At 43.6% G+C, this 26148-nt stretch overlaps 1 protein-coding gene across 1 annotated transcript; it reads right to left on the reverse strand.

The window, feature by feature from the left end:
• Nucleotides 1-22722: 22722 nt before the first annotated feature.
• SP8 (Sp8 transcription factor) lies at nt 22723-25588 on the reverse strand. The gene is made up of 2 exons (XM_062616750.1): nt 25386-25588; nt 22723-24345 (listed from the first exon to the last, which is right to left on the reverse strand). The coding sequence occupies exons 1-2, from the start codon at nt 25404-25406 to the stop codon at nt 22894-22896; spliced, it is 1473 nt and encodes a 490-aa protein (XP_062472734.1). The 5' UTR covers nt 25407-25588; the 3' UTR covers nt 22723-22893.
• Nucleotides 25589-26148: the final 560 nt, after the last annotated feature.

Here is a 26148-nt window from a genome sequence, read left to right on the forward strand (position 1 = left end):
GCACTCAGACCACAAAGAGTAGTGTGGTGTTTCAATCAGAAGATTTTCAGAGCCCAGAGGGTGGCATAGTTGCATAATTGCTTTGTATGTGAGTGGTTTTAAATTATTTAGCTTCAGAAGGCCATCACATATTCCCATGCATGGAGACAGTCAACTTTTGCCATTATTTTCCATGTAAATATTGAGGAAATTATTTTCCTGGGAGTATTGAGAATGCAGTTTCAGAACTAAAATTAAAGGCTGATTGTAGTAGAATAAAACTGAGGAACATCTAATGAGGGGTATTTAGAGCAGTTAGTCACCATTACACCCACACCAGCATTTCAAGGAAATTGCAGAAATCTTTTGGTAAACATACTTTGGACAACCAAATACGGCAGAGCTATCTAAAAGCATATGTCTGCAATAGATTCATAATCTGACATGAGCATTTTAAGGCAAAGGTCTAAAGAGATTTATTAGTTTTCAGAACATATGCATGTAAGCATTGTCAATCACATCCCAAAGGACACATCTGATGGAAGTTTAGAACTCACTGACATTTCTTTTGTGCACCCATCTCAGATCTCCCCATTATAGAAGGTTTGTCCCTTAAAATTGAAATTGGACTTATTAGTATTTGTTGACACCTGTGGATGATGGTAAAGCACTTCTTTTCTGTTGCCCTATGGAAGACCAAATGCTAAATCTACAATTTGCAGCAGTGATGATTTCATTATGATTTACCTAACTAGTCCCACATCTGTAGAAAGGAAACTGTCGTCCAGTCTTGAAGGGTTTTCAGAGATGATTACTACTGTTACTTATTACGAACCTAATGAAGTTTAATATTGCTTGTCTGTAAGAAAACAGGATGCAGTTTTCCTTATCCATCTTAAAAATTAGTAAGTTGCAGACTACAAGGAGGAAAGATGTTATTCTGCTCTGGTTCAGTATGACTTCATTAAGGCCAATTGAGCTATACCAGATGATTGCATCAGATAAGACAGATAAACTGTCATCATTTCACATCACGACACTCCAATCTTACTGAGAAATAATTACAGTTGATATAAGTGGAAATTAAATGCTGCTTTCAGCCTCTGTATCAGAGAGAATGATAAAGACTTAATAAAGGGTGGTTCACCTTCATCAACTGCCAGACCTTGGGGTTTTAGAAACTTCTTTTCAACCCCTTAGGTTGGTCACATCCTCTCATCCAGTGTTCCCTCCTGTTCTTGTCACTATTCCACTTCACTGGAGAGATGTAGCAGGACTGTGATAGCATTTCCTATCGCTGTTACCTGACAAGGAAAATCAGTTATCACACCAGGTCGGCTTGGCAGCCACTGAGAACCCCTATGGCAGGCAACAAAGACAGCTGCTGTTCAACATCCATCATTCCCTGGCTTCTTCAAGGAAAAAAAAAAAAATCTGTGAATTTTCAATGCAAAGCCTTCAGAAAAGATAAATCTTATGGTCTTTAATAAAAATGTAGAGTTCCTTTGCAATATGGAATAAAAGGGGAAAGATTAAGAACAACATGGGCGAGTTGATCCAATGTGGATACTCCAGATGAAAACTGTAACTTGTGGCCTTGCCACAGTGGAAGTATAAAATGGATAAAAACTGGTCCTTGAGTTTCTTATGTTAACCCACTGTACACAGCTATGTTGGGTTATTACTGTGGCTGCTTGCTCAGAAACTTGCTCATCTAACACTTTGCAGGGCAAATGGAGTGTCTTGGTGCAAGTTCTATGCTTACTTCAGCTTGAAAATAGTTTTCTGAGTTTGTGCTTCCCTTTTGGCTCTTAAATGATTAGGTTTCAAAATTCTGAACTTTCTTTTAATCGTCAGTTTCCACTTCATTGCAATTTTGTGTACTTAACTTTGCCAGATGTCTAATTTCTCTTACACAACCAGGAAATATTTCCCAAATTGGTAATTCTTTACTGTCTTTACACCCCTCTATCAATTTCCTTGACTGGAGAGAAATTGCAGCCATCCTCATAAAAGCAAATCAAAGCCGAAGATGTTGTTATGAACTGATGAAACTAAGTGGTGCTCAAGAATTTTTTAAAACCACCGTAGACCTTGCTGAAACCTGTTAAGTGACATTTTAATACAAAGAGCTATTTCACTACCTTCTTTTACAATAGTATTTTTTGATGTCTTAGAATTTATCTGGACACATCCACTATCCAGTGACATTACAATCTTTCAAATACATCTTTGGTACAAATCTTAATGTACAAACTTTGATGGTTATTTTGTTTTGCTTTGTTTTGGGTTGTGTTCGGGGTTATTCTTCAGAATACAGGAGGGAGACTGTCGGGATTTGATTTTTCTCTGAGTATTTTGGCTTTGTCTGTTTGAAGACAGGTATTAAAATCTCAGAAGTATGGCTAAACCGGTGCATGCCAAAAGCCTTCAAAATCCAGCAAAAGCTGATAAAACCATCACAGAGGGATAGGCAGGCATGAGTTTGCTTATCATTGAGAAGATCTAGACGGTGATTTCAGTAGTTAACACCTGGAGAACCAGATGAAGCCTGCAATTGCAGGCATCTGGCCCAAGGATTTTTGATCTGCATATGAGCAGGTGAGAGAGAACAAGGTGTGCATTAGTGTGTGGCCGAAGTGTGATATTTGAAGACTGTTCCTGGGTGGATGAGCCTGTTCTAGCCAAGATAATTATGCCCTAAATTCACATTGAGTAGCACTTTATTATGGTTCCTGATGACACGTGGGCCTATGTGTACTTCATAAACATTCTTAGATTTTATGGGAGAGTCTAAGAAAAAATTCTTGTGGCTTTTAGTGAGATCAGTTGTCACCCTTGAGAATATATTTAGAAGTAAGCGCAATATAAAAAATCCTTTCAATGTATCTTCTGATGCTGGTCTAACGTTATTCTCTCAGTACTTATGTATTTTAAACAATACACAACTGGTTTTCCAGCATCCATCTAAGCTACAAAACCAGCAGTATGGGATTACCACCAGACACTTGTCCTACTTCTACAGAAGAGGTAATTTTCAATACGTAACTACCCACATTTTATCCTGCACTTCTGACAACTTTACTGCACTATTTCCAGTATATACTTCAGTTTTGTGGGAGCAAAAAATCTGTAGATGTTCCTCTAAGGGGGTTTTGCTTCATAAAATTAGGCCCAGGGTCACAGACAGCCATGCTGCGCAATGCTGGGCTGAGGTTTACAGGATGAATGAGTCCAGACAGAATATGGCAGGAAAAATCCTCCTTGTAACACAACTGTGGGTAGCTGTCTCTTAAATTTCTTTGGAGTGTGTGTAGGTATGACCCAAAATCTCATGAAAATATGTTATGTATACTACTCCCCCAGGGGAAATATTTAATTTAGCAGTGTTTCTTAAGATGTCTGGGCTTGTTTAAATACAAAAATTTACCAGCTTAACAATACCACCGTGATTCCCCATGGAGATGGAAGGAATAAGTATACCCCTGAAAGCAGCTATGGTTCTGGCAGTAAATTCTTCAGATAGACAAACCCTTCAGGTTTTGTTCATAACAAGAAAATTCAGACCTGATATTCATAAGACATAATTAATGAAGCTGCAGCAGAGAGATAGCAAAGCTGCTTAACCTTAGGGGAAAGAGCAAAGGGACCTGTTTGTTACTTTGTAATCTATCCTAACATATAAAGGGCTATCATCATACCTAGTCTGATATCACTTTGTGCCCTCTCAGTGCAGACATGGAGACCAGAGTTTTATTTAGATTAAACATTGACCATTTCAACCAAACTCAATTGATTTGAATGATTAGACTCAAATTCATGAAGAAGCCTGTGCTTTCCCCATCCCTGCAGTGGAAAGGTATTGCCAACAAAGTGCCAGATTTGCCCAGCAAAGATCCTGAATGGATGCAATCTATATAGTGAAGCAGACTTACAAAAGCACACTGTTTTCTTATCTAGTTAGTGACAGAGATGATCAATAGAGATGCTTTGCAGACTTGCAGAAACAGATCTCATTGGTCCTAAGTTGCCTAAATTTTCTTATCACCTGGAGCTGCCCTTTAGAGGCTTTCAAATGCATTTCACTTCTTACCTGACTATCTAGACACGTTACAGCTTTTCTTATTTTTCTTCAGGTGATGGAGCAAGCCCTTGTCTGTGCCCAGAATGGAAGGACCTGTCTTATGATCACTTACCAACCAATCACCAGCACTAAGCACAGTTACTTTTGTTGTTGTTACCAATGAAGAAATGATAAAAATTCACCATCAGTGACGGCAAGACATGGAGCATATTTTAATTTAGTAAATGCATAAATGCTGCTATAGAACGTCAGTAGCTTGAGGTCTTCTTCAGAAATGAGCTGAGTAACTTGATGAAATATAACAAGGGAAAGTGTAGAGTCCTGCATCTGGGCAGGAACAACCCCAGGTTCCAGTATAGGTTGGGGAACGACCTGTTAGAGAGCAGTGTAGGGGAGAGGGACCTGGGGGTCCTAGTGGACGACAGGATGACCATGAGCCAACACTGTGCCCTTGTGGCTAAGAAGGCCAATGGCATCCTGGGGTGTATTAGAAGGGGGGTGGTTAGTAGGTCGAGAGAGGTCCTCCTTCCCCTCTACTCTGCCCTGGTGAGACCCCATCTGGAATATTGTGTCCAGTTCTGGGCCCCTCAGTTCAAGAAGGACAGGGAGCTGCTGGAGAGAGTCCAGCGAAGGGCAACTAAGATGATTAAGGGAGTGGAGCATCTCCCTTATGAGGAAAGACTGAGGGAGCTGGGTCTCTATAGTTTGGAGAAGAGGAAACTGAGGGGTGACCTTATAAGTGTCTATAAATATATAAAGGGGGAGTGTCACGAGGATGGAGCCAGGCTCTACTCAGTGGCAAACAATGATAGGACAAGGGGTAATGGGTGCAAACTGGAACACAAGAGGTTCCACTTAAACTTGAGAAGAAACTTCTTCTCAGTGAGGGTGATGCAACACTGGAACAGGCTGCCCAGGGAGGTTGTGGAGTCTCCTTCCCTGGAGACATTCAAAACCCGCCTGGACACATTCCTGTGTAACATTATCTAGGTGTTCCTGCTCCAGCAGGGGGATTGGACTAGATGATCTTTCGAGGTCCCTTCCAATCTCTAGCATACTGTGTGTGTGATACTGTGTGTGAGCTGTCAGAAGGATTAAAACAAAAAAGAGAGAAAGAGCATTTAGTATCAAAAGAGCGTTGCCTGACCTGGTGGTTTTACAGCCTTTTATTTTTTCCTAGTACATAAGTCCTGTTTAAGATTAGGAGTCTTTTAACCTTATCAGCATTCTTGCCTTCAGAGAATAAATACACACTTTTTATATTAAGCTGAATATAAATGTGGGCTGAAGATAATTTTTCAGTTTCACTCAAGTGCTTACCCCCTCTTCTTCTACTCCATAAAATATGAAATTGAGCAGGCTCCCTTAGAGCTAACAGTGAAAGATATAATTAATTAGCTTTAGAATCTTAAATTGTTCTAGTTTTTATGTTAATTTTTGTAAGAGGGAGTTAAAATCATTAAACTGAACTCTTGGTGCTAAGAACTGTAGAGATGGACCTGATCTGGAAGCTCAAATTAAACAAATTAAAATTTGTAAAATAGTTTGTTCTAGCTTAAATCCTCTCAGCTCTGCTCAAATTTAAGCTAATACTTAGTCCTTTAACCATTTACAGCCCCAATTTAAACAGCTACAGATCTGCTTTAGAGATCTGTATTCTGCTCTTTGTCTGTCTCTGAACACCTCAAATGTTTGCTTCTTATCTTCAACTTCTCTCTGTGCAAATCTGTATCACTGCTAGCTGCCTCTACATGTAAAGTACCTTGAGACTAACTGATGATAGCAAAATTTTAATAATGAGAAAATATTATAAAAAAGTATCAGTCATGAGGCTCACATTTTGCAGAGAAGCTTGAGGTCTGTGATGAATGAAATTGTATTTTCTTTTTCATATTTATAAATAAATTCTAATTTAATTGGCAATGTGGTAGGCACATATTGTGGTAACATAAAGTAATTGTACGTGCACAACCTCAAGACTAAATTGGACTTCTTTGAAGGAGAACTGGAAAGGAAAATAGTTTTTTACAATTTTTAACAGTCAATTTTCAACATATAGCAACAACAAAGTTTCATGGTTTTCTTAAGAGTTTCCTTCTGCTCATTTTCTGGAAAGAATCTCAGTTCACTTGTTATGGTGAGGTATCCTGCAGAGTTAGATGTCAAGAACAGGAAATCATAATCTGTAATAGAAGACTACTGACTCCCTCAGAGATGCACATAATCCCTTAGCTGCCAAACCAAAAGTTCAAGAAGTGTAAATAAAGCATGTATTATTGACAAGCTGGATAAATTCTCTGTATGATATGGTGTAGAAGTGCTTAATTTTCAAGATCTTGTGTTGAATCCTTCAGTGCACTAAGGGATTCACCACCAGCTCAAAAAAGATCACAACTTTATCAATGGTTTGGAAAATGTTAAGGGGTTTGGTTTTCATCTGTTGTGTGACCCATAGTATTATTAGGTTACGGGGGGAGGGGGTTGGGTGGTAAATGCTTTATTATTAATTGTTCCAGTTATGACTTAGTCATGGATTTAAGAAATTAGAAATGTGTTTTCAAATTTGTCAAATTACTAAAGATCTTTATAACTTTTATGGCTAAATAATCTGTGCATCTTTTTAAATGAAGAGTAAGCTTGACTGAAATACGTAAGTAATGATACCTGAGATGCTTCTAAACAGCATATTCCAGACATGGCCCATTTCTGAGTTTAGGGCAAATATATGTTCTAAAAGCATTTATTGAACCATAGTTAATTCACACTATGGTATGCAAAGACTAGAATAAACACAGGCCAACCTCACTGAAAGGATTTATTAGACTTGAAGGTGGAGTGCCTGAAGCAGACTTTTAACATTCTCAGATAAGGATAGATATACAGTATATCAAACTGTAATGCATAAAATTGAACGAAGTGTTCTTGTTTCATATTGCTTTAAAATAGAAGAGTGAAGATATTCACATGATGCTAGCATTTGAAATTAATAAATAATACAGAAACTTTATCAAGATTATTTTTCCTAAGCCAAAAATTATTCAAGGAGACTGAGTCAAACACTTTAAATCTGCATCTTATATGTTTTATCTTATGTACAAAAAAAAAGCAGCTGCTCAGCTGCTGAATAACATTTCCCTGAATTCAGACTGAAAATATGTAAGAATATCAAACAGTCTCTCACAGTGTACCTCATGGCTAGTATTCATTTTAATCATCAAGAATAAGCTGGAAAAGAATGGCTGAATATAATGAGCTTGCAGTTTTTTCTATTACAGTCATGAAAATGCGTTATTCAAGATAATGTGAATGTAGGCAAATAAGCTAATGCCTTTTTGTTCAAAGAGGATGCTCAGTGCAATTTTAACTGACATTCACCCCTCTCTGCAAGTAGATCAACAGAAATCAACTCTGGAGCTAAAAATAGAGCATCTGCTCAAGGCATGGACTGAGTCAAACCTGCGAATAAGCCAAAAGGTTGATTCTCTCACCAGTGGAGTTGCAGTGCTCTTTGCAAAAAAACTGCAACAGTTACTGAGAAGTGTGAAGCCTTCCAAAAAATGCATGGACAAATCTAAAACCATTCACTGACACACAGGTGTGAGCAAGGTGGCTCTTTTGACTTCTGCCAGAGCCAGTCATCCATATAACCCTTCCTGAACCAGAGGGCTGGAACAGACATAAGAAGGTCACCCTGTATATCCTCAAGGCAGGATCAGCTGCACGAGTATAATTCATGAAAAATGCTTGTTCAATGATTCTTTAAGATTTCCAACACTGGCAACACCTAGCCATCAGCAATCTCTGCTTCACTTTCCTTAAAGTTGAAAGGACTGTTTTGCTCTGATATCTAGCCTAAAATCATCTTTGCTGATCATCATCACTATTTTCTACTAGGTATTTTCCAGCTGGCACATGCCCTTCATCAAGACTTTTGCCCAAAGCCAGGGAGCATACTCTAGGTGAGGCATTCCCACTGCTGAGCAGAGCGGAAGGATTATTTGCCATGTCTTGTAATCTATACTCCTGTCTAAAGTATCTCAGGAGGGTGTTCTGCAACAGCATAACATTGTTGAAATGTGTCAAGATTTCATGCAGCTGTAAACTTTAATCTTCCTTTCCAGAAAAATGCCACTTAGTTACCATGGTTAGCCCCCAGCCTGTACTTTTGCATCTAGTCCCTTGTATTGGTTCCCACTGAGTTTAGTTCCCAGAGCATGTCTGTGCTGAATATCACTCTATTTTTTCAGAAAATTCAGTCAGGATAATTTTGAAATCTAACCCTCGAGCATCCTGTCTTTCTCAACTTGACATTTTCTGAAAGTTTAGTAACCATATTCTTTTTTCCCCTGTAGGTCATTAATGAAAATATTGAATATAATACAACCAGAGCAAACTCTTACAGAATTCCATTTATGCATCTATTAGCAGGCAGAATTCATAGAGAAGCAATCAATAAAAGTTAGTAGGCAGTTGCATTTAACTGCTACAATTACCTCTTCTTCCCAATCAGCATACTTTGACGTGAATGCAAACAATTCAAGTTCAACTTGTACGGTTTAAAAATCCAAAGATGATTGCGTCTGTTCTCATCTGAACAGTCCATTTCAAAAGGAACCCATTTCAAAACTAATTACAGTTAATGAATGGCCCTTATAAATTTTAGCGGGCCATGAATCAGGGTCAGAAAGAAGGCTAAACATGATCCTTCCCCAACACTAAAATAAAGTTCTGCAGAAGTCAGCATTTTATTAAAAAAATATATTTTTGATTAATTAAATTAATGAATTAGAAAAAAAAATGGCCAAAAAAAGATTTTTCTCAAACTTTGGATTTTCACCAAACAATCAAAGAATAAATACAAATTTGAATTTTATCATGCAAATATCTAAGGGTAAATATACAATCAAGTCAGTTCTAGTTACTCAAATAATATCTCAGCATGGTCGATCTCACCAGAACAGAATGGTGAGTCCAGGGTCAGCCTCTTCCAGCTCTTGCAGAGTTTGAAATGCTAAATATGGATTAGTGTCCTACAGCCTCCAGCAGTCAAATACTTTTGCAGTTTTGAAGCTAATCACTTGATGGCTAATTTCCATAGATTAAGAGATAGTAAACTCATTGTAGAGGACTGCTGTGATTACCTCCACAGAGAGTTCCTTAAACTAACACCTACTTAGATTACATTTTATTTCCTTTAGAAAGGGGAATAAATAGAAATAAAAGGGGTTAAGGAGTTACCATTAGCAAAAGTTTTACTGTAGTCTTTGCTGATGATTCCAGTAACTATTTATTTTAACTCCTATGACTAGTTAACATCAACAGTTAAAATTTTACATCCTGGAGTCTAAACTGGGCTCATTTCAGCCAAGCTTGCAAATAATAATACTTCAAGGATTACAGGAACCTTTGGCTCTTAGATTTCTATTTTCCATACAAATATTTCAGGTGTAACCACTTATTTATCTTTCACTAGCTAGAAGCAAGTGTTCTTACACTCTTTTTTATATAGCACCCAGTTGTTCAGTCATTTCTGTGGATCTTCCCTAAATTCTTTTTTACTTTTGCATCTTCCTTCGATCTAGTTCCATCAGAGTCCTCCTTTTATGCTATCGCTAAACAACAAACTGAGTAAAATACATGGTCTGTGTACCTTGACAAGACAGTTTGGGTTTTTTTTTTAAATAGGATCATTTGTATTAGCACTAGATGTCCACAACACCCAAACAAAAGTTCTCTGCTCTTGCAAACTGGAAGCAGACTTCACCAGAATTTCTGATTATGACTTATCTTCTACTGTTTGGACCATCTTTACGTATTCTTCCAAATCATCTGCCCCTTTTCTTTCTTGCTGCATTCCATAATCTAATTCTGCACCTAACTTTCCTCAGTGTACTTTATGTGTGTGCTGCTCCCTGAGTTTAATGACAAAGATCTCTTGCTTTCTTTTTGTGCGAGCTTGTTCACACCAGGATATCAGCAAGGCAACAGTCACTGCTGAGTAGCACTGCCCAGCAGAGATACTGGGCAGGAGACTGTCCCATAAAAATTTCAGGTGGCAATATACACAAATGCAAAACAGACTGCTCTTTCAGGAGGAAAATAGGAAGGAAGGTGGAAGAGAGGAAGACTATTGAGAGACAGGCTAGAGTCCCGTCTCTGAATAAGCAGATCATATTTTTAAAGACAAAATTATAATGTTTCACCTTGGTATTTCTTACATCCAAGCTTATATTTTATCTTTCTGTATTTTGTTTGACAGTAAGATTTGTCTTTTTCTAAATTCCAGTTACCTTGATTGCCTTCTTTAGTATACCTTACACATCAGGTCTTGTGTTTATTCACCCCTCTGCTCTGCGAATTGGTCTTTCTCCCTTGGTGCAAGCTGAGACTGTCAGAAGCTTTTGGCTACCTCTTTACATAGTGTTATACTTTTTCTTGTGTAAGACAGTTCAGTGAATTAGTGGTCTAGCTGGAAATGTCTGATTTGTGTTCTGAAATCTGCAAAAGAAAAGCCCAAACCATGTTAACAGTTGGGAACCTTCAGCTGGGACGGTCACTTACCCTGCAAGTAGATACAACTGCTCATCCAGGCCCTCCACCCTCTTCTGCTCACTTGTTTTGACTTATTTCAGATGCTTTAGGGAACCAACAGTGAATATGACTATGTGAAAGGTGCTTGGGTTATTTACAGATCCTGACGCAGACACTTGTTGCAATAGTGTTGCTTCCACCTGGGCTTTGCCAGAGAGAGATAGTCTAGCCTATCACCCCATAAAAATATACTGTATTTCAGTAGATGGACAAGTATTGACCAGCACAAGACCTTCAATGTTGTCTGAAATCTTCATGTGCCCTTCTTGTGCCAATAATAGACTTAATTAGTGTATACCTTGCTGTTAAAAAGGCCCTTTTCTGTGTCAAGAAAAAAAAAGTATTATATATTATAGACTATAAATGTATTATATATTATAGACCTCACTTGTGATTTTCACATACTTGCCTCAACATCTGTGTTTCAGTTTTACTTTCATAAAATAAATTTTGACACTTCGTCAGGAAATCGTTGTGAAAACCTGAAAAGAGAATAGTTTTGCGAAAAAAAGGCTTCTCTTGTCATAGAAATTATAAGGTTATCTAAGTAAGTTCAGAGCTTAGTGAAGACAGAGGCTGGCTAATTTATATTTTGTTTTAATGACAGCAGAGTGAGAAACAATCTTTTTCATTTTAAAAACATCACTGCCATGATCCTTTTTCTGCCAAACCCAGTGAGATTTGATAGCTGCAATTTGGCCAGAGAATTCCTTCAGAGAGGAAGGCTTCTCAAGGCAACTGTGTTACAGCCATAAATGCCTCTGATTTATAGAATTGCATTGCAGGCATATTTGACAGTTATGCAATACGCATATGTGACTGTGATTTCTCTCCAACCCTCAGATATAGATACATGTTTAGATATATAGTTTTTGTGTTAAATTTTGAAAGTACCTCAGGTACTCTTGTAGTTTATTTGAACTGCAGTGTAACTTGGGCACATTTCTACTTCTTTTCTACTCAAATGTGTACTTAACCATTACGACTGCTGCATTTTGACTCCATGACTCTCAGAAGGAGGATCAGAGCTGCTCCTTAATCAGTGGGAAAGAGCATCTTTTAATGAGTATCTTTTAAACATCCCTAAATACATGCTAAATATACTGCTTTCCACATTGCTATAGTTCTGTGATAGAGAATATCATTACAGAAGTGGTTTTATATTCCCAGCTTCTGACACTGAAGAATCAAACTTGTGCTGGCAGCAGAATTTGCAGTATGTGATGTCTTCCCATCAGTTACAAGTGAAATCTAAGGTTCTGGCTCCTCAGGGGAAATTCCTAAGTTAACTTTATCAAACCAAATGTACTCCAGAAGGATTCCATGTGCAGAAACTCTAGGTTATAAGGCAATACCTTTCAAGACAAGTAATGCGCAGTTCAGTGACTTCAGTTTGCAAACGTTTTTGTATCAGGTTCTGCATGGAACAGTCTTTTGTTAATTAATTAGTTTATGAGTCTGGGATAAGTATGCTACAATTTCCTTCTGCATTTTACTTATCAGAATAATCCATCCTACTACCTCAGTTACACAGATCAGCTTTGTGCAGTAAGAAAGGTACTTGTCAAATGTAAATGTAACCTCAAGAAGGCAGTCTTTAGTCATGCTGGAAATATATTCTTGTACTAATAAAAAAAAATGAAAGCTTACTTGGCGTTCATGAGGTTCTGATTTCCAGTGTTGCACATGCAAAGTTAAATTTTTCTTTATTTTAAAGTGATTTTTTATGGAAACAAATCTCATGTGATCGAACTGCCTGTCTGCCTCTGTATCTCTACCTCTCCTGGCTGGTTTGAGGGGCAATTAGCTCCCTAAAAATTAAGAAAGTAGACAGCTAGGTAGTGGAGATTATTACTGGATCCTAATTTAAGAGAAGGCCAAGCTCACATCATTACACTTTAGAGTACCTATCTAGCACAGCAGTTTTTGTAAACATTCCCATTGCAAAAGAAGCTTTTATAGCAGTTCAGTCTCTGTGAAGATACAGATCGCTGTGGATTGGCATGAATTCAGGAGAGACCAAGCATCATTTAATCTCTGGAGTAAATGCTTAATTTTGCCTGTGTGAATTTAGCAGTTAGGTAACAACTAGGGGCAATATGACTGAAATTCTATTCCTTTCTCAGTTTGACCACCTCTGTTTCAACTACTGGGAAGTCATACCTTGTAGGGTCCCAGGCAAATGATAATTTCACAGGAAATTGAGATACACCTCTATGTCCTTCCTCTCGCTATTCATTAAAACCAGTTTACTATGCATTGTGTGGGGAGTTAAGCCCTGATAGTGTGGGGGATTCTCAAAGTATATCAACAGGATCAAGTTCATAAGGAACCGAATAGGATAATATACCAAAGCGGTCAGACATGTAGAGCCTGGGGGCATGTGTGGAGAGGCATACCTAGACATGCAGGGACCTGTAAAGTAAGGTACCTATAAGTGCTTGCTGGGTTTGGCAACAGCCAAGTGCTTATGTTCTATTTCTTACTCCTGTTCTCTTGATTGGGTCTTATCTTGCATTTTTTGGCAGCAGTGGGAAGAGAAAAAAACAACTTGCTTGCTTTCTCTGCTGGTATTATACTTTCTGGAAATACAGGTTAAAACTTCAGTGCCAGCCTAGAGAAACCCATGCTGGCAGGAGAAGCACCATAGCAAAATCAACTTTGATATATACCTGTAATCAAGATCCCTGCTTCTCCCAATTGTCCTCAAGCACAACACCATGAAGGCACAGCCTGAGGTCTTATTGACTTTTCAGCTCGATCTTCACCCAGGCAAATTCCCAGTAAAATCAGTGTTTCAATGAGAATGAAAATTTGTCTAAAAAACAAAGACTAAACACAGATTTTATCTGAGAAGTTATTGCAGTCAGACTAGAGAACACAGCCGACAAAAAAAAAAGTAAGGAAAAAATACCTGGTTTAACTAGACCATGACAACTACTACTAATAGGGGAGGTGTGGCTGAATTATGTACCAAAAATTTTTCTACTAGATGCAGCTATTCCCTTCTGATCCCTTCTTTGCCTGAAGAAACACAATAAATTTTAAGAAAGCATTTGTAACATAACTTTATTGAATTAAGCCTGACTTCACAAGTGCATTTTTCTCTGCTACCAAATAGGGAAATCCACAAAACTTATTTTAAACATATTACAGCAGGTAAAATGTGTGCTCAGCCAAAAAAAAAATCAAAAAGCATTTTACAAAAAGCTGAACACTCTTTTCTGTCATATTTAGCTGTTTGGTGTCTCTCTCACTCCTTTCCCACCATTTACATGAAAAGAAGTGCTGATACAAATATTTTCTTGAGTTTCGGGGTTCTCTTAAACTCTTGTTAATTCTCCCATGAGCATTTTGATAGCAAGCCAGCAATTATACTATGAAACAAACTTGTCTCTGCGCTACCAAATTGCAAAATGAAAACAAAACAGATGAATACTACCATACCAAAAGGCTTGTTACCTAAGAACATTAATCATGTTTTGTTCTTGGATTTCACCTTTTATTAAAGTTTAATTGGAAGATACTGAAAGTAGGTAGTCCATCCTGTATAATGTGCATTATCTCTAGCAGGCAACAGTTTCTCCTGTTGTCTGCAGTGAGGTTACATAGCATTAGTGATACCAGGAAATATCATTGCCTACTGTACATTTACAAACAAAAAGTACTGAGGCAAAAGGAGGAAGATCTTTTCTCTGCTTGTCTATACTTCTATATATCTATATTTAAAAAACTATTTGTAACAGATGCTTTACATCCACTCTCTCTTATGCCATGATGCTGAATAAAATGTACTGTGGAATATTTACCTCCCAAGAAACAAGAGGGTAGAGATGTGGAAACTTTGGATCTCGGCTAATAACTAGAAGTCCATCATCTTTCTTGCCTGACTCATACAGTGAGAAAAAAACTAATGTCTACCATGGCAAGTAAAAATTAGCAGGGCCTGACATGAATATAAATGCTAGCCGTGTTGTGACTTAATGTCTATAAAACATTATATGTACTCTTACATACCATGCGTTTTGTAGCTGAACTCATGTTTGGGTATGCAGTAACTATCCAGAACAGAAGCAAGATCCACATCATGGTTTTGACATCAAGTACATTTTTTAGTTTTGTGAGCAGGCACAGGTCAGTTGGAATTTTTGGATTTCTGAGTCATGAAGAGGGAGACATAAAGGATTAGGCAGAACTACAAACAAATGTATTGCACCTGCTTTTTTTTTTGAGGATGTCTTCAGTGAGAGTAGATTTTTCAGGATCCAAGACGTTAAGAATTCACAGAGCTTTGAAAACTTTTTTCTGATAAAGCTATTCTGCTTGCATGTGTTTTAGATGCATTCATTTTCATAAAAATTCTGTGCTTAGCAAAATGGGAGGTAAATTTAGTCTGCAGCTGTTCCCACAGGCCGTTAAGTTTAACTGAAACTAGAAGTGACCCAGTGTCATAGTGGGCATTAAACCACAAGACTGCTGGAAATCTTAGGCTTCATGCATGAGCATGATTAACTCCCTGCCTGCTGAGCTGTGTTACTCATGCTCTGGAGAGATGAAGTCCTGGTCTGGACTCTCTAAAGATGAGACCTGTGCTTGTCCTAACACAGAAGATGTCTGTACAGAGCAAGTAGTGTGCACCACATTCAGCACAGTAAGCAACTGAAATCTGTATTTGGCAAGTGTTTTCCCCCCCCCGGCTTTGTCCTTTCATATGTATATGGATAAGCAAATTAAGCCTCATTCTCAGCATGGTAATGGTTGGACTAGCCAAAGCAAAGCAAACACAGAGCAGACAGCAATACTGGCTCATACTCATGTTTAAGGTACCAATTTCTTACCAGTTAGGCATTTCCTCCTTGAGACACTCTGTTTGCATTGTCCAGCTAAATTCCTCACCCTTTGCTGTTCAGCAATTCCACTTTATATGTGATCCATCTGTCTGGAGAAAGCAGCAATGGTTACAGGCAAACAGTTGTGGCTTGCCTGTTGTTCCCTGCTAGAGGCAATTTGCGCAGGTCTTGCCTGGCGACTCTGAGAAGGCAGTTGTTTGCTGGGGTGTTGGGGGGGAGGGAGGTGTCAGTTGATTTGGTTTTGGGGGGTTTCAATAGGCAAGGTTTGCAGGGATAGGCAACTTCTTCACACCAGGTCGATTACTGTCATGGAGAAAGAAATCCTCATACCTGTTTCATTCATGTCTGATCTTCAGGTATGGGAATTATATATGTAATATATGCATACACACACAAAGTGAAGGAGAGAAGGAGGCTGAGGGGTTAAAAACAATGCGAGAGCTGTGTAAGAAGGGGCAGCAGCGAAGAGGGGAAAGCCCCTGAAGTTCTGGGCATTGACATTTCTTCCTCCTAGTAGCTCAAAACCTGACCACCTTCAATGGGAGGCAGGAAAGCAGGTGGTGTTAGTACTTTCACATCTCATTTGAAGGCTGAAGGCATTTTTCTTTCTGGCCACCTTTCCTATGAGAGGACACTTGCTCGGTGTGCCCGTTCCGCTGCTGTGTCCATTAGCGTCCCCCCCCGAGCCCCAGCCCCGATCCTGGGGTCCGCTGCCGGTCCCTTCCTCCCGGTGAGCCCTTTGCAGATCTATGCCAACGGGGTTGTTAGAATTTAACAACACGCTGTAGCCTTTGATTAGGGCAGGAGAAAACTAAATGCATATAAAAAGCTTCCTAAGAAGACTGAGAGCTCGGGAGCAGCGTTAATTAAATGTGGAGCAACTTTCATCGGCAGGAATACACTTGAAGCCTTTGGAAGGCACCAGCCGGTATAGGGAACACTCAGGCTACCTCGAGAAGACAAGTTTACAAAATATAGGAGAGTACTTTGAAGCGTCTCTTCGCGAATGAGTTGCCCCCAGTATAACTCTCAATAAAAGAGCCGCCTCCAGCCTAGCTTTAAACACGAATGAGTTTAGCAACTCGGTCAAAAGCCTGTGTCACCCAGTCAGCTCCCTATCGCAGCAGCTTTCAAGGAATACGGAGGTGAAACATCTAAACCAGGGATCACAAATGCTGCCCTAGTGCCTGCTTTCGTATTTTCAGGGTCTCTTTATCTGCGATGAGGACATCGTCCTTCCCCGGCGGAGAGCTCCGGCAGCCCCATCGCCCTATTCCCGCTGCCGGGCCCTGAGGGTCTCTTCCCCGCCCCATTTATTTCCAGGAGGATCCACGAAGATCTGTTCTCCCTCGAAGGCCTCTTCTGGACCATTTCCTCCCTAAATAAATAATCCCACCCTCCTAACGAGCACCGCGGAGTGTCGCTTGCGGAGGAGCAGAGCAAGGAGGGTGGCGAGGAGAGCTCTTCCTCAGGGAGAGACAATTGGGTGCGGAGTACAGAATAGAATGAGTTTGAAAGATACTTGTGGCTGGTGTCTGCGAAGCTGAGGGTCGCAGGTTAGGGGGTGCTGCTTCGCGGGGATAAGGCGACAGCGCAGAGGCAGTCCTCACTCGATCAGAGTATATTCCTGCAAAACACACGCAGACCGCCTCCCTGTGCGGGAACGCCTGTGATGCCCTGGAGGGGGAAGGACGGGAAGCGCCTCTCATCCTTCCCCCTCCCCAGCATCACATGGGTCATCTACAGAGCTACGGGCAACAGGCGATGGTTCCCCCCCCGCTGCCCCTCGCATCTGTGTCGCCCACTCATCGCGGGGCAGCGCCGAAAAGGACGGGCGGAAGGACCAGCCACCGACGGGGCGTACACGCGGGGTGGCGCTGCGAGCCCGTGGCAGGACTAGTCGCCCCGTTGCCGCACTCCTGTGTCACTGTCCGTGTTTGTGTGTTTGTGTGTGTCCGAGCAGAGGCAAAAAAAAAAAAAAAAAGGTGAAGGGGAGGAATAAAGACACAGGTCTCAGCTCCCGAAAAAGGCAGATGTGAACTGATGAGGAGAGAGTCTAAGCGAGGAGCCGGAGCAAAAACGGGAAGGGGAGTTATGCTCTTCACCCCCGAAAGAAGCAGTTCTGCTTCCCAGCAGTCCAGGCGAAGTGCAAAGCCCTCTGCCCAGCAGCAACCGGTATGGGCGAGTGGGCGGCTTTTATTGCGCAATTGTAACGCGGGAGCAGCTGGAGGTTGCACCAAGTATATAGGCACACGCATACACATGCTTCTGTCCCAGGAAATGTGGCCAGGTGCAAAGCACCGTGTGTTGCCCACAAAAAATAAAATAAAATAAAAAAAGATAAAGAATATTTTTTGTTATTTTCTCCATACCCTCAAAGGGAACTTGCATGGTGTTACATCTCCCCAGGAGCAAAAGATGTTCAAAAGGAGCCTCCTGCCCATCCCTCACTCTTTCCCTAACCAAGGACAAAGTTTCTGTGTCACTATTTGAGAAGTTTCAGTATTACAAGCTCACAATCCTCCATTCTCCATCCCCAACCTAAAGGGAAACCCTGAGATAGCATTTGGAGCAGGATGGCTGTCCCTAGGGCTCCCAACAATTCACCTGCAAAAGCTGGGGTTCTCTGTGGCTGTGTTTTGCACTTTGCAGAGCAGTATCAGCCTAAAGATGGAAATCTCCAGTGCCAAGACCAAAGTTTCCCCCCGGGAGGTGGGTCCATTATCCAGCATCTCAGTGGGCCTAACAGGCAGTATGAATATGCCTCTTGCACAACTGTTCACCAATCAAGTTGTCACGCAGAATCCCACTTGTTTCAAAATCCACAAGTGTAAAATGGAGTTATTCCATTTAGTCACCCCACTAAAGCCACTATGCAGTATTGCTTGCCATTACCCCCTACTTCTTTTTCTTAAAATGTGAATAATTCCAAGCAACAGTTAGAAAACTGTAAAACTGGAAATGCAGTAATTGTCCTAAATGGCACGTTTTTTCTCAATGCACACCTTCCTGATGTGCAACAATTTCCCAATGGGCTTTAGCACAAGACAGACAGCTAGGCTGAAAAGATGCTACACACAAAACAGTAAAAATAAAACTTGTGTTCTGCATTTAAAGCAGATATTGCAGAACATGCTTTCCTTCATTGAAACATTGAGGATATATTTTTAAATACTTTTAGGATACTAAAGCAAAATGTAATGGCTCGTGCTGAGAGAGCAGACCCTAATTTATGCTGGGAAATGCAAGGTTATTCTGATACAGCAAAAGAGATTTGCCCTTTTGTTATAAATCTGGTGAAAGTGTGAGCAACCGCACACCTAATTTGTTCACACCTTTTCTCTGCTCTTTCTTCTCAAAGCTAAACCAGAGACTGCTTCATGGAATGCATGTGAAGTGTGGCAGGTTTTGGCAAGTGCATACTTACAACTGCTCATACTGAAAGATTTGTTGGACTGCATCAAGTATCCTCACTCCTCCGCCTTTGTAGCTGTGAAGGTGTTGATGGCTTGATTAGCCATCACATCCACAAATAAAATGTCTGAGATTCCATTTCTTGCTTTCTACATTCATGTTTGTAGACTGGAAGCAAAGAAGAAGCCAACACCCTTTGACTGCTATATAGTCTCGGCAGGCACAGGCTGAGGGGAGTGGGAATGGCACTACAGCAGGCAAAAGGGAAGTGGTGTTTTACATTGCTTCAGCTGCACACATCTCCCATCACAGCTCTATTGGAAACTTAAAGTGGAAAATGACAATGAAAAAACCAGAATAATGGGAAAAGCAGGACACGAAATTCGATAGACATTGCTACAGGCTTGAAGCGGAGAGACTTACAAGGTCAGAGAGCAAACAGGAGGGGCCACAATCATCTGAAGGCCTTTGGAAGGTAAAATTGATGGACACCAGTTTGACCCATGGGTCAGCAAACTAGTTTAATTCTACCTTGATCTGCACAAGGCAGAGACAAGTTCCTGGCTCCTATCAAACAACTAAACGCCCTTATCTGGAAGGGTTTAGTAAAAGTAAATCTGTTACAAAAAGTAGCTATTCAGCCTTCAAGTGCTGGGTTTTGCTGGTAAAAGAAAAATATGTGTGTTCTCACACAGCCCAGGTCTAAACCGACAGCTCATGAGCAGTAGAAGCGCACACTCCTTCCCGGAGGAAGGGTAAGTTTTGTCACTGGCTCTATCCCACTAGCAAACTGCAAACAGTGCCCTAAAGAAACCATCGAGCTCCTGGATAGCGGCATTTTGGTAGCACTTTCTTTTCAGCTGGATATCAGAGAAGCAGTACTGGGAACTACCCACTGCTCCGTTTCCTCTTCACTTAGTGCTCAGCCAGTTCCATCTGGACTGAAACTTCCAGGTAACTAAAGGCTGCTTCTTGTGCCCACTGGGGAAATCAAGTGCTGGCATGGAACCCTATTTACATGGTGTTAAATAAATAAAAAAATAAAGGAAAAGAAAAGAAAAAGAAAGGGGAGAGTGGAGAAGCAAACTGTTGCTTTGTTTCAGTAGGAAACTTCACAGGCCTCTGAGGGCTGCATTTGTAATGAAACAAAATGCAGCAAAACTCAACCAAAACTACTCCTATTTCCAGTGCATGTTAAAAGCCCCTTCTAATCCCTACACAACCCAGAGAACCAAAATCTTGAATGAATCTAGAGTTGACTCATCTGCGCTTTCTTGCACCACATTTTAACACCTGCTGGTTAGGTCATTGCTAATAATGTGCTTTACATGTACACACCAAAGGTCTTTCTGCCATGCAGATTCTATGCTCTAGCCCTGACTTTTCAGTATCCCGACTGCTAGCATAACCTCCCTGTGTAATTGAAGAGGCCAGATTTCCAAATAGGAACAACACTTGCCCTGTGTCCTTCACTTCTCCCTACCCCCCACCTTTCCAAAATAATAATTAAAAAAAGTGTTAAGAGGAAATGTTAGTGGGGTTTGGGTTTTTCGGTTTGTTGTTGTTGTTGTTTTGTTGTTGGTTTTTGTTTTGCCAGAACGCTAAGTAGATGCTGTAACTGCAAACGATGACAGCTTTGAGGAAAGCCTTGCACTTTTAGTGTTCAGGGACAGCCCTGAACGAGATTTCAAGGACACAGCACTGGCGGTAGAACTGGCCCGGCTGGGTGGAAGCACCCTGCGGCCCTGGAAACAGCCCAGATTCCCAGTTCTGCTGGGAAAATCCCCCTGGACTAGCCGGGAGCTTTTCCCACACAACCGCGAAGTTTCCCACCGCCAAGATCCGCAGAAGTTAGCGTTCACCACGGCAGTTGTCATCGCCCCCAGACACAAACGCCTTTCCTGAAAACGAAAGCGGTGGACCACTGCTGGTTTTGCCTTTAAAAGCTATGATAACCCTTCCCATTTCAGTATTAAATCTCTTTTCAGTGTGGATCTGGCACAGTGTGAACAATTATGTCCAAGGAGGAGGCACATGCAAAGCAGCCCTGTCATACCGACTTGGTTTTGCAAGAGGTACCGAATCTTAATCATAATACTACTAATAATAATAATTATTATTTCCTTAGTTTCCTCTACTACTGCATTACAAAAAGCACGACGGAATGCCAATTTACTCACTTTAATGCCTCAGAGCTGCTGTCATTAGGCGCTAGACTTTACAAAGGGACTGAATTCGTTGTATTTTCACTTTTCTCCACCCTAAAGAACACTTCATGACATAGGAGTTCAGAGTAAATCGTTGCCTGTAACGATGGAATTAAAACGAAGAAAAACAACTGGCTGACCTAAGGTATAAAGTTTTATCTGGAGTTTATTAATACCATTCAAAATATTACAGATAAAAATCAATTACATTTCATGCATTTTAAATGCAAATCTAAAATGTTCCAGGGAAGGGCTTTCCATTTCAATGTGAAATATCCAAATTATTTCAACATTACAATGAGACAATTAGTTTGCAGCCTTGCAAACTGCTAATGTAGTGTCAGGAGTGTTTATTAACATCGATCAATATTATTTTCAGGAAATACACATAGGCCAAAGTTAGTTCAGTTTCACTTGGACAGTTTATTTAATACATGGGTCGTGGCAAACCCACTTTATGAAATGTAGGAGAACTCTCACTGTAACTATACCTGAACTGCCAGCAAATGCAAATAAGTACATGCTCCATTAAATTAAATGTCATTCAACATTTATCAAATATTGTTTGCTTAATTACAGTTGTATGCCTACCTAAATTAATATTCAAGCAAAACCTATATCCTGAAGTGCGATTTGATGTACTCCTCAAGGAACGAGTCTAGAAAAAGAATGCAGTGAACCAGGACTGCGACAGTAATGCTTTCTCGTGACAGGAAGGGAAAAAAAGAAAAGAAAAAAAAAAGGGGGGGGAAGGGACGACGAGGGACGACACAAACAGAAAATAAAAAGCTCAAGTGTACTTCAATATATTTTCAAATATTTACTGGAAGTCATTTACAAGAAAAATACTATACAAAATCGTCTCCTGGACAACTGCACCTCACACCGATACATTGGTGGAGTATTAAATTGTTAGCTAATCTAAAACGATTCCCCAGTTGTACAAACCTAAAGGTTCAGACGTATTTTACAAATAGTTTGTTTTCCTATCCTCCCCCTCCCGGCCTCCCTTTTTGGCATTGGAACTACAGTTTCGCTTGAAACCCACGGTGCTTCTTCATGTGGTTGGAGTTAAAAATCTACGACTTTCAACCTATTATTTTCAGATTAATTCGCGATTCCTACTCAAACAGGAATAATACGAATTTGAGCTCGGGGAGGTAAACGATTCGTTAAAATTAAAAGGGGGGGAGAGGGGGAAAAGGAGGGAGGGTGCACTGCCGCTCCAGTCCGGAAAGCATAGGGTCTTTAAGCAGTGTACGAGGTGGGGATATCTCTGAGGCTGCTCTCGGCGCTGCGCTAGAGAGCGACTGCGGCCGGCGGGCGCTGCCGTCGGTGCCCTCTCTGTTGGGCAGCCCCGGCTCTCCCGCCTGCTGCTTGAGGGCACCCCTGCTGTACCAGCGCTGGCGGTGGAGGGAGGGGGCGCGAGCAAGTTTCCAGCGGGAAAGAGGGAGGGAACGTGGGTTTTATCAGCTCTAAATGCAACCCGAAGCGGGTATCTCAAGGCGAAGGGGAGGCGGCGCGGGGCCGCCCCACGGGTGTCCGCGGCTCTAGCCCCTTGCCTAGCAGCCCCCTGCCCCGCCGCGGGCTCGGCCGCACCGCCCACCCCGTGCGGGGCTGTGGCCGGACAGCGGGGTTGCCGCGGGGGACTGAGGGCTCCCCTGCGGAGCCGCGCCGACTACTTACGTGTCCGCGTCCCCGCCGCGAGGCTGTGCGCCCGGGGAGGCGGCGGGCCGGGGCGGGAGCGGCGGCCCCTCACCTCCGCCCGTCACTCCAGGCCGTTGCGGTGGCCGGGCTCCGGGGCTGGCAGCAGCTCCGGGGAGTGGCAAGGCGGGCTGCCTGCCGCGCTGTGCTCGCTGTCGGTGTCGCTGCCCTTCTTGCCGCCGGGGCCGGGGCCGCCGCCAGGGCCGCCGCCGCCTGGGCCACCGGCGCCGCCGGGGCCGCTGTGGGTCTTGACGTGCTTACTGAGGTGATCGCTACGCATGAAGCGCTTGTTGCAAACGGGGCAGGCGAAGCGCTTCTCTCCCGTATGGGTCCGCAGGTGCCGCTGCAGCTCGTCGGAGCGGGTGAAGCGCTTGCCGCAGAAGAGCCAGTTGCAGACGAACGGCCGTTCGCCCGTGTGCCAGCGCAGGTGCGCCTTCAGGTGCGAGGTCTTGCCGTAGACCTTGCCGCAGCCGGGGATGTGGCAGCTGTGCAGCCCCTTCCGCCTCAGACTGGCCCCGGCCGGCCCCAGCCTCTCGGCCTCCTGGCAGTTGGGGCAGTCGCAGGTGGCTCGGCCAGAGTAGCGACGGGCAGAGGAGCGCGGAGAGGCGGCCAGAGGCGCGGAGGGGCCGCCGCCTAGCATGGAGCCCCCGGCGCCGGCCAGCGGCGAGGGGGCCGAGTCCGGATAGGAGCCGGGCAGCACCGGTTTAAATCCGTCCATGAGGTGCTGCCCGGCGGGGCTGAGAAGGTGCGAGGAGGCGCCGCTGCTAAAGGCCGAGTGGCCCAGGCCCGAATAATCCGAGTTATAGCCGCCCAGCGGCGAGTGGAGCGAGGTCTGGAGCCCGCCGGCCGCCGGGTGTAGCGAGCCGGGCAGCGCAGCCGCCCCGTTGGGGCTCTGCACGTCGATCCAGCCGGCGCCCACGTCCCACCAGCTGGAGGCGCCCGCCGAGCCCACCTCGCCGGCGCCCAGCCCCGGGTGCGAGGGCTTGAACCAGGACTCGTAGGGGTGTGCCATGCCCACCCGTGGGTAGATGCCCTGCAGCCCCTCCACCGACGTGTGCACTTTAGAGATGAAGACGGGCTGGTGCGCAGCCGCCTCCTGTCCCGCCGCCCCGCCGCCACCGCCGCCGCCCCCGGCGCTGCCCGGCGCCTGGAAGACGGAGTAGTCGTTGGCGAAGGGTGAATTGGCGGCCGCCGCACTGCTGGAGGTGAGGGAGAAGGCGCTGGAGCCAGGCGAGCCGCCACAGCTGAACGAGTCCGAAACCAGAGCGGCCGCCGCTGCTGCCGCCGAGGAGCCGTTGCGCGCAGCGCCCGCCACGCCGAAGCCCGGGAGGCCGGAACCCACGGCGCCGCAGCTGCCCGCCGAGGAGGAGGAGGAGGAGCGTTTCCAGGGGTGGAAGCCTTTACCGAAGGAGGACGCGCTGTCTGAGAGGGCTGACGGCGAGGGGCTGGGGCTGCCGATCTTGTTGCAGGTTGCGGCGAGCATGGCCAGCGGTGTGGAGCCTACCCGCGGTTCCTCCTGCGGGCACAGAGGGGAAAGGGCCGCCCCGTCGGCGTCAGAGACGGAGCGGACCCACCGCCGCCTCCCGCCGCCCGTGCCCGGTCCCGCTCCGCCGCCCGGCTCCGGGCACAGAGTTTCGCGACTCCCGCGGGAGGACCCCGTCGCCGAAGCCGGCACCGCGGCTCTGCCGCCGCGTGCCTTCCGGGGCTTTTTGTCACCATTCAACCCTCTTCCCACGGAGGAGCTCAGGAAGGGTTAAAAAAACGGAGGGGAAAAAGAGAGAGGGGGAAAGTTGCGCCGTTTACCGTAGCTTTAAAGATGCCCCCGGCACGGCGGCAGCTACGTTTCAGCCTTTTCCCTTTGACCGGAACCTGGCCGGTCCCCGTCCCTCAGGCCAGTAAAACTGTTTTCTTAAATCTAGAATTGAGATTATCAAATTAAGCCTTAAAGAAAATCTTTAAAATAAGCCTCATTTACTTATCAACGACAAATATATATATAAAATTTTAACATATGTACATGTATACACGAGTTCAACGTACCTGCTGGACACGGCGGGATGTGTTATTTTAAAGGGAAATAAAAAGCCACAATCTGATGCAAATCAGAAAATGCACACACACACAACACACACAAAAAAAATAGTGCTCGGTTTGGTTTGGGTTTGTTTTTTTTTTTGTTTGTTTGGGTCTTGTTTGTTGTTTTTTTGGTTTTTTTTTCTTCCAGCAGCCACATGTGAAGAAGAAAGGCCACTTCTCCGGGGCACAGGAACAGCACAGCCTAGGCACTGTGGGTTGTTTCTACAAAATGCCCTTAAACCCTTTTTCCTGCTCACTGGAAAGTGACTCTGCCCCCTTTTTCCCCCTCTCGCTCTTTCTTTTCTCCTAAACTCACTTGTACTTAAGTTAAAAAAAAAAAAAAAAAAAGGAAAAAGAAAAAGAAGGCTGAATAGAAGAGACTGATAGCCCCGGTCAAGACAGGGGTTATTTCAACCCCCTCCAATCGACAATAAAAAGAAACCAATTAAACCAGCAAGAGAAAAAAATCCTTAGACTCACCCCTAGAAGTGAAGTTGCCATCACACAAAAGTGCCCTCCTCTGAGAGGATCTTTTTTATATTGATAAATCAGAGGCAGTGTTTTTTTTTTAGAGGTGTGCAATACAATGATCAGTTCCGCCCATTCCACCACAATTGTAGCTCCCTCGTCGGCTTTGAAGTGCCGCTGAGCCCCCGACAGCCAATCCCTGGGACCGCCGCATCACTCGACGACGTGACTGCGTGAGGTCATCAGCGCCGTCGAGCCCCGCCGAAGCGGGAACGTCGTCGAGCAGCGGGGGCCAGGGTCCTGGTCCCCCCCTCACGCCGTGCCCTTTCGGTACTTGTAGCATCAAGGAGCGGGGGGACACACACTTCAGGCCCCCTCGGCCCTCTCAGACCTGCCGTTTCACGGTGGCGAGGTCGCATAACGCTCCCTGCCCCCTGCCCCAGGAGCGCGTCCCCGGCTGAGCGCACCAGAGCGGCACCCTCCGACCCCGCCGCCTCGCCCCGGGGTGGGGGGAGGTGAGCGTTTCCTTCCCCTCAGCTCCTTGCCCAACTGGGGTCAACCCGTCCCTGCCCCGCTCGCCTAAGCTGTTCACCCGCGAGTTTTCCGCAGCAAAAGTCCTCACGGCGCTTTATGCTGCATGATTTTTTTCTTCTCTCGGCCTCGGGTTTGGCCCTTTTCCGTGTCGTAGGGGTATTGACTGCCCACCATATCTATTGATCAAGGGGGTAACGTATATTATCATACTTTGAAGTAAGAGTGAAGTAAATTAATGAAC

This window comes from Pezoporus occidentalis, unplaced genomic scaffold (assembly GCF_034315485.1).
Source record: "Pezoporus occidentalis ecotype Australia unplaced genomic scaffold, CSIRO_AGI_Poc_V1 ctg103, whole genome shotgun sequence".
NCBI lineage: Eukaryota > Metazoa > Chordata > Aves > Psittaciformes > Psittacidae > Pezoporus > Pezoporus occidentalis.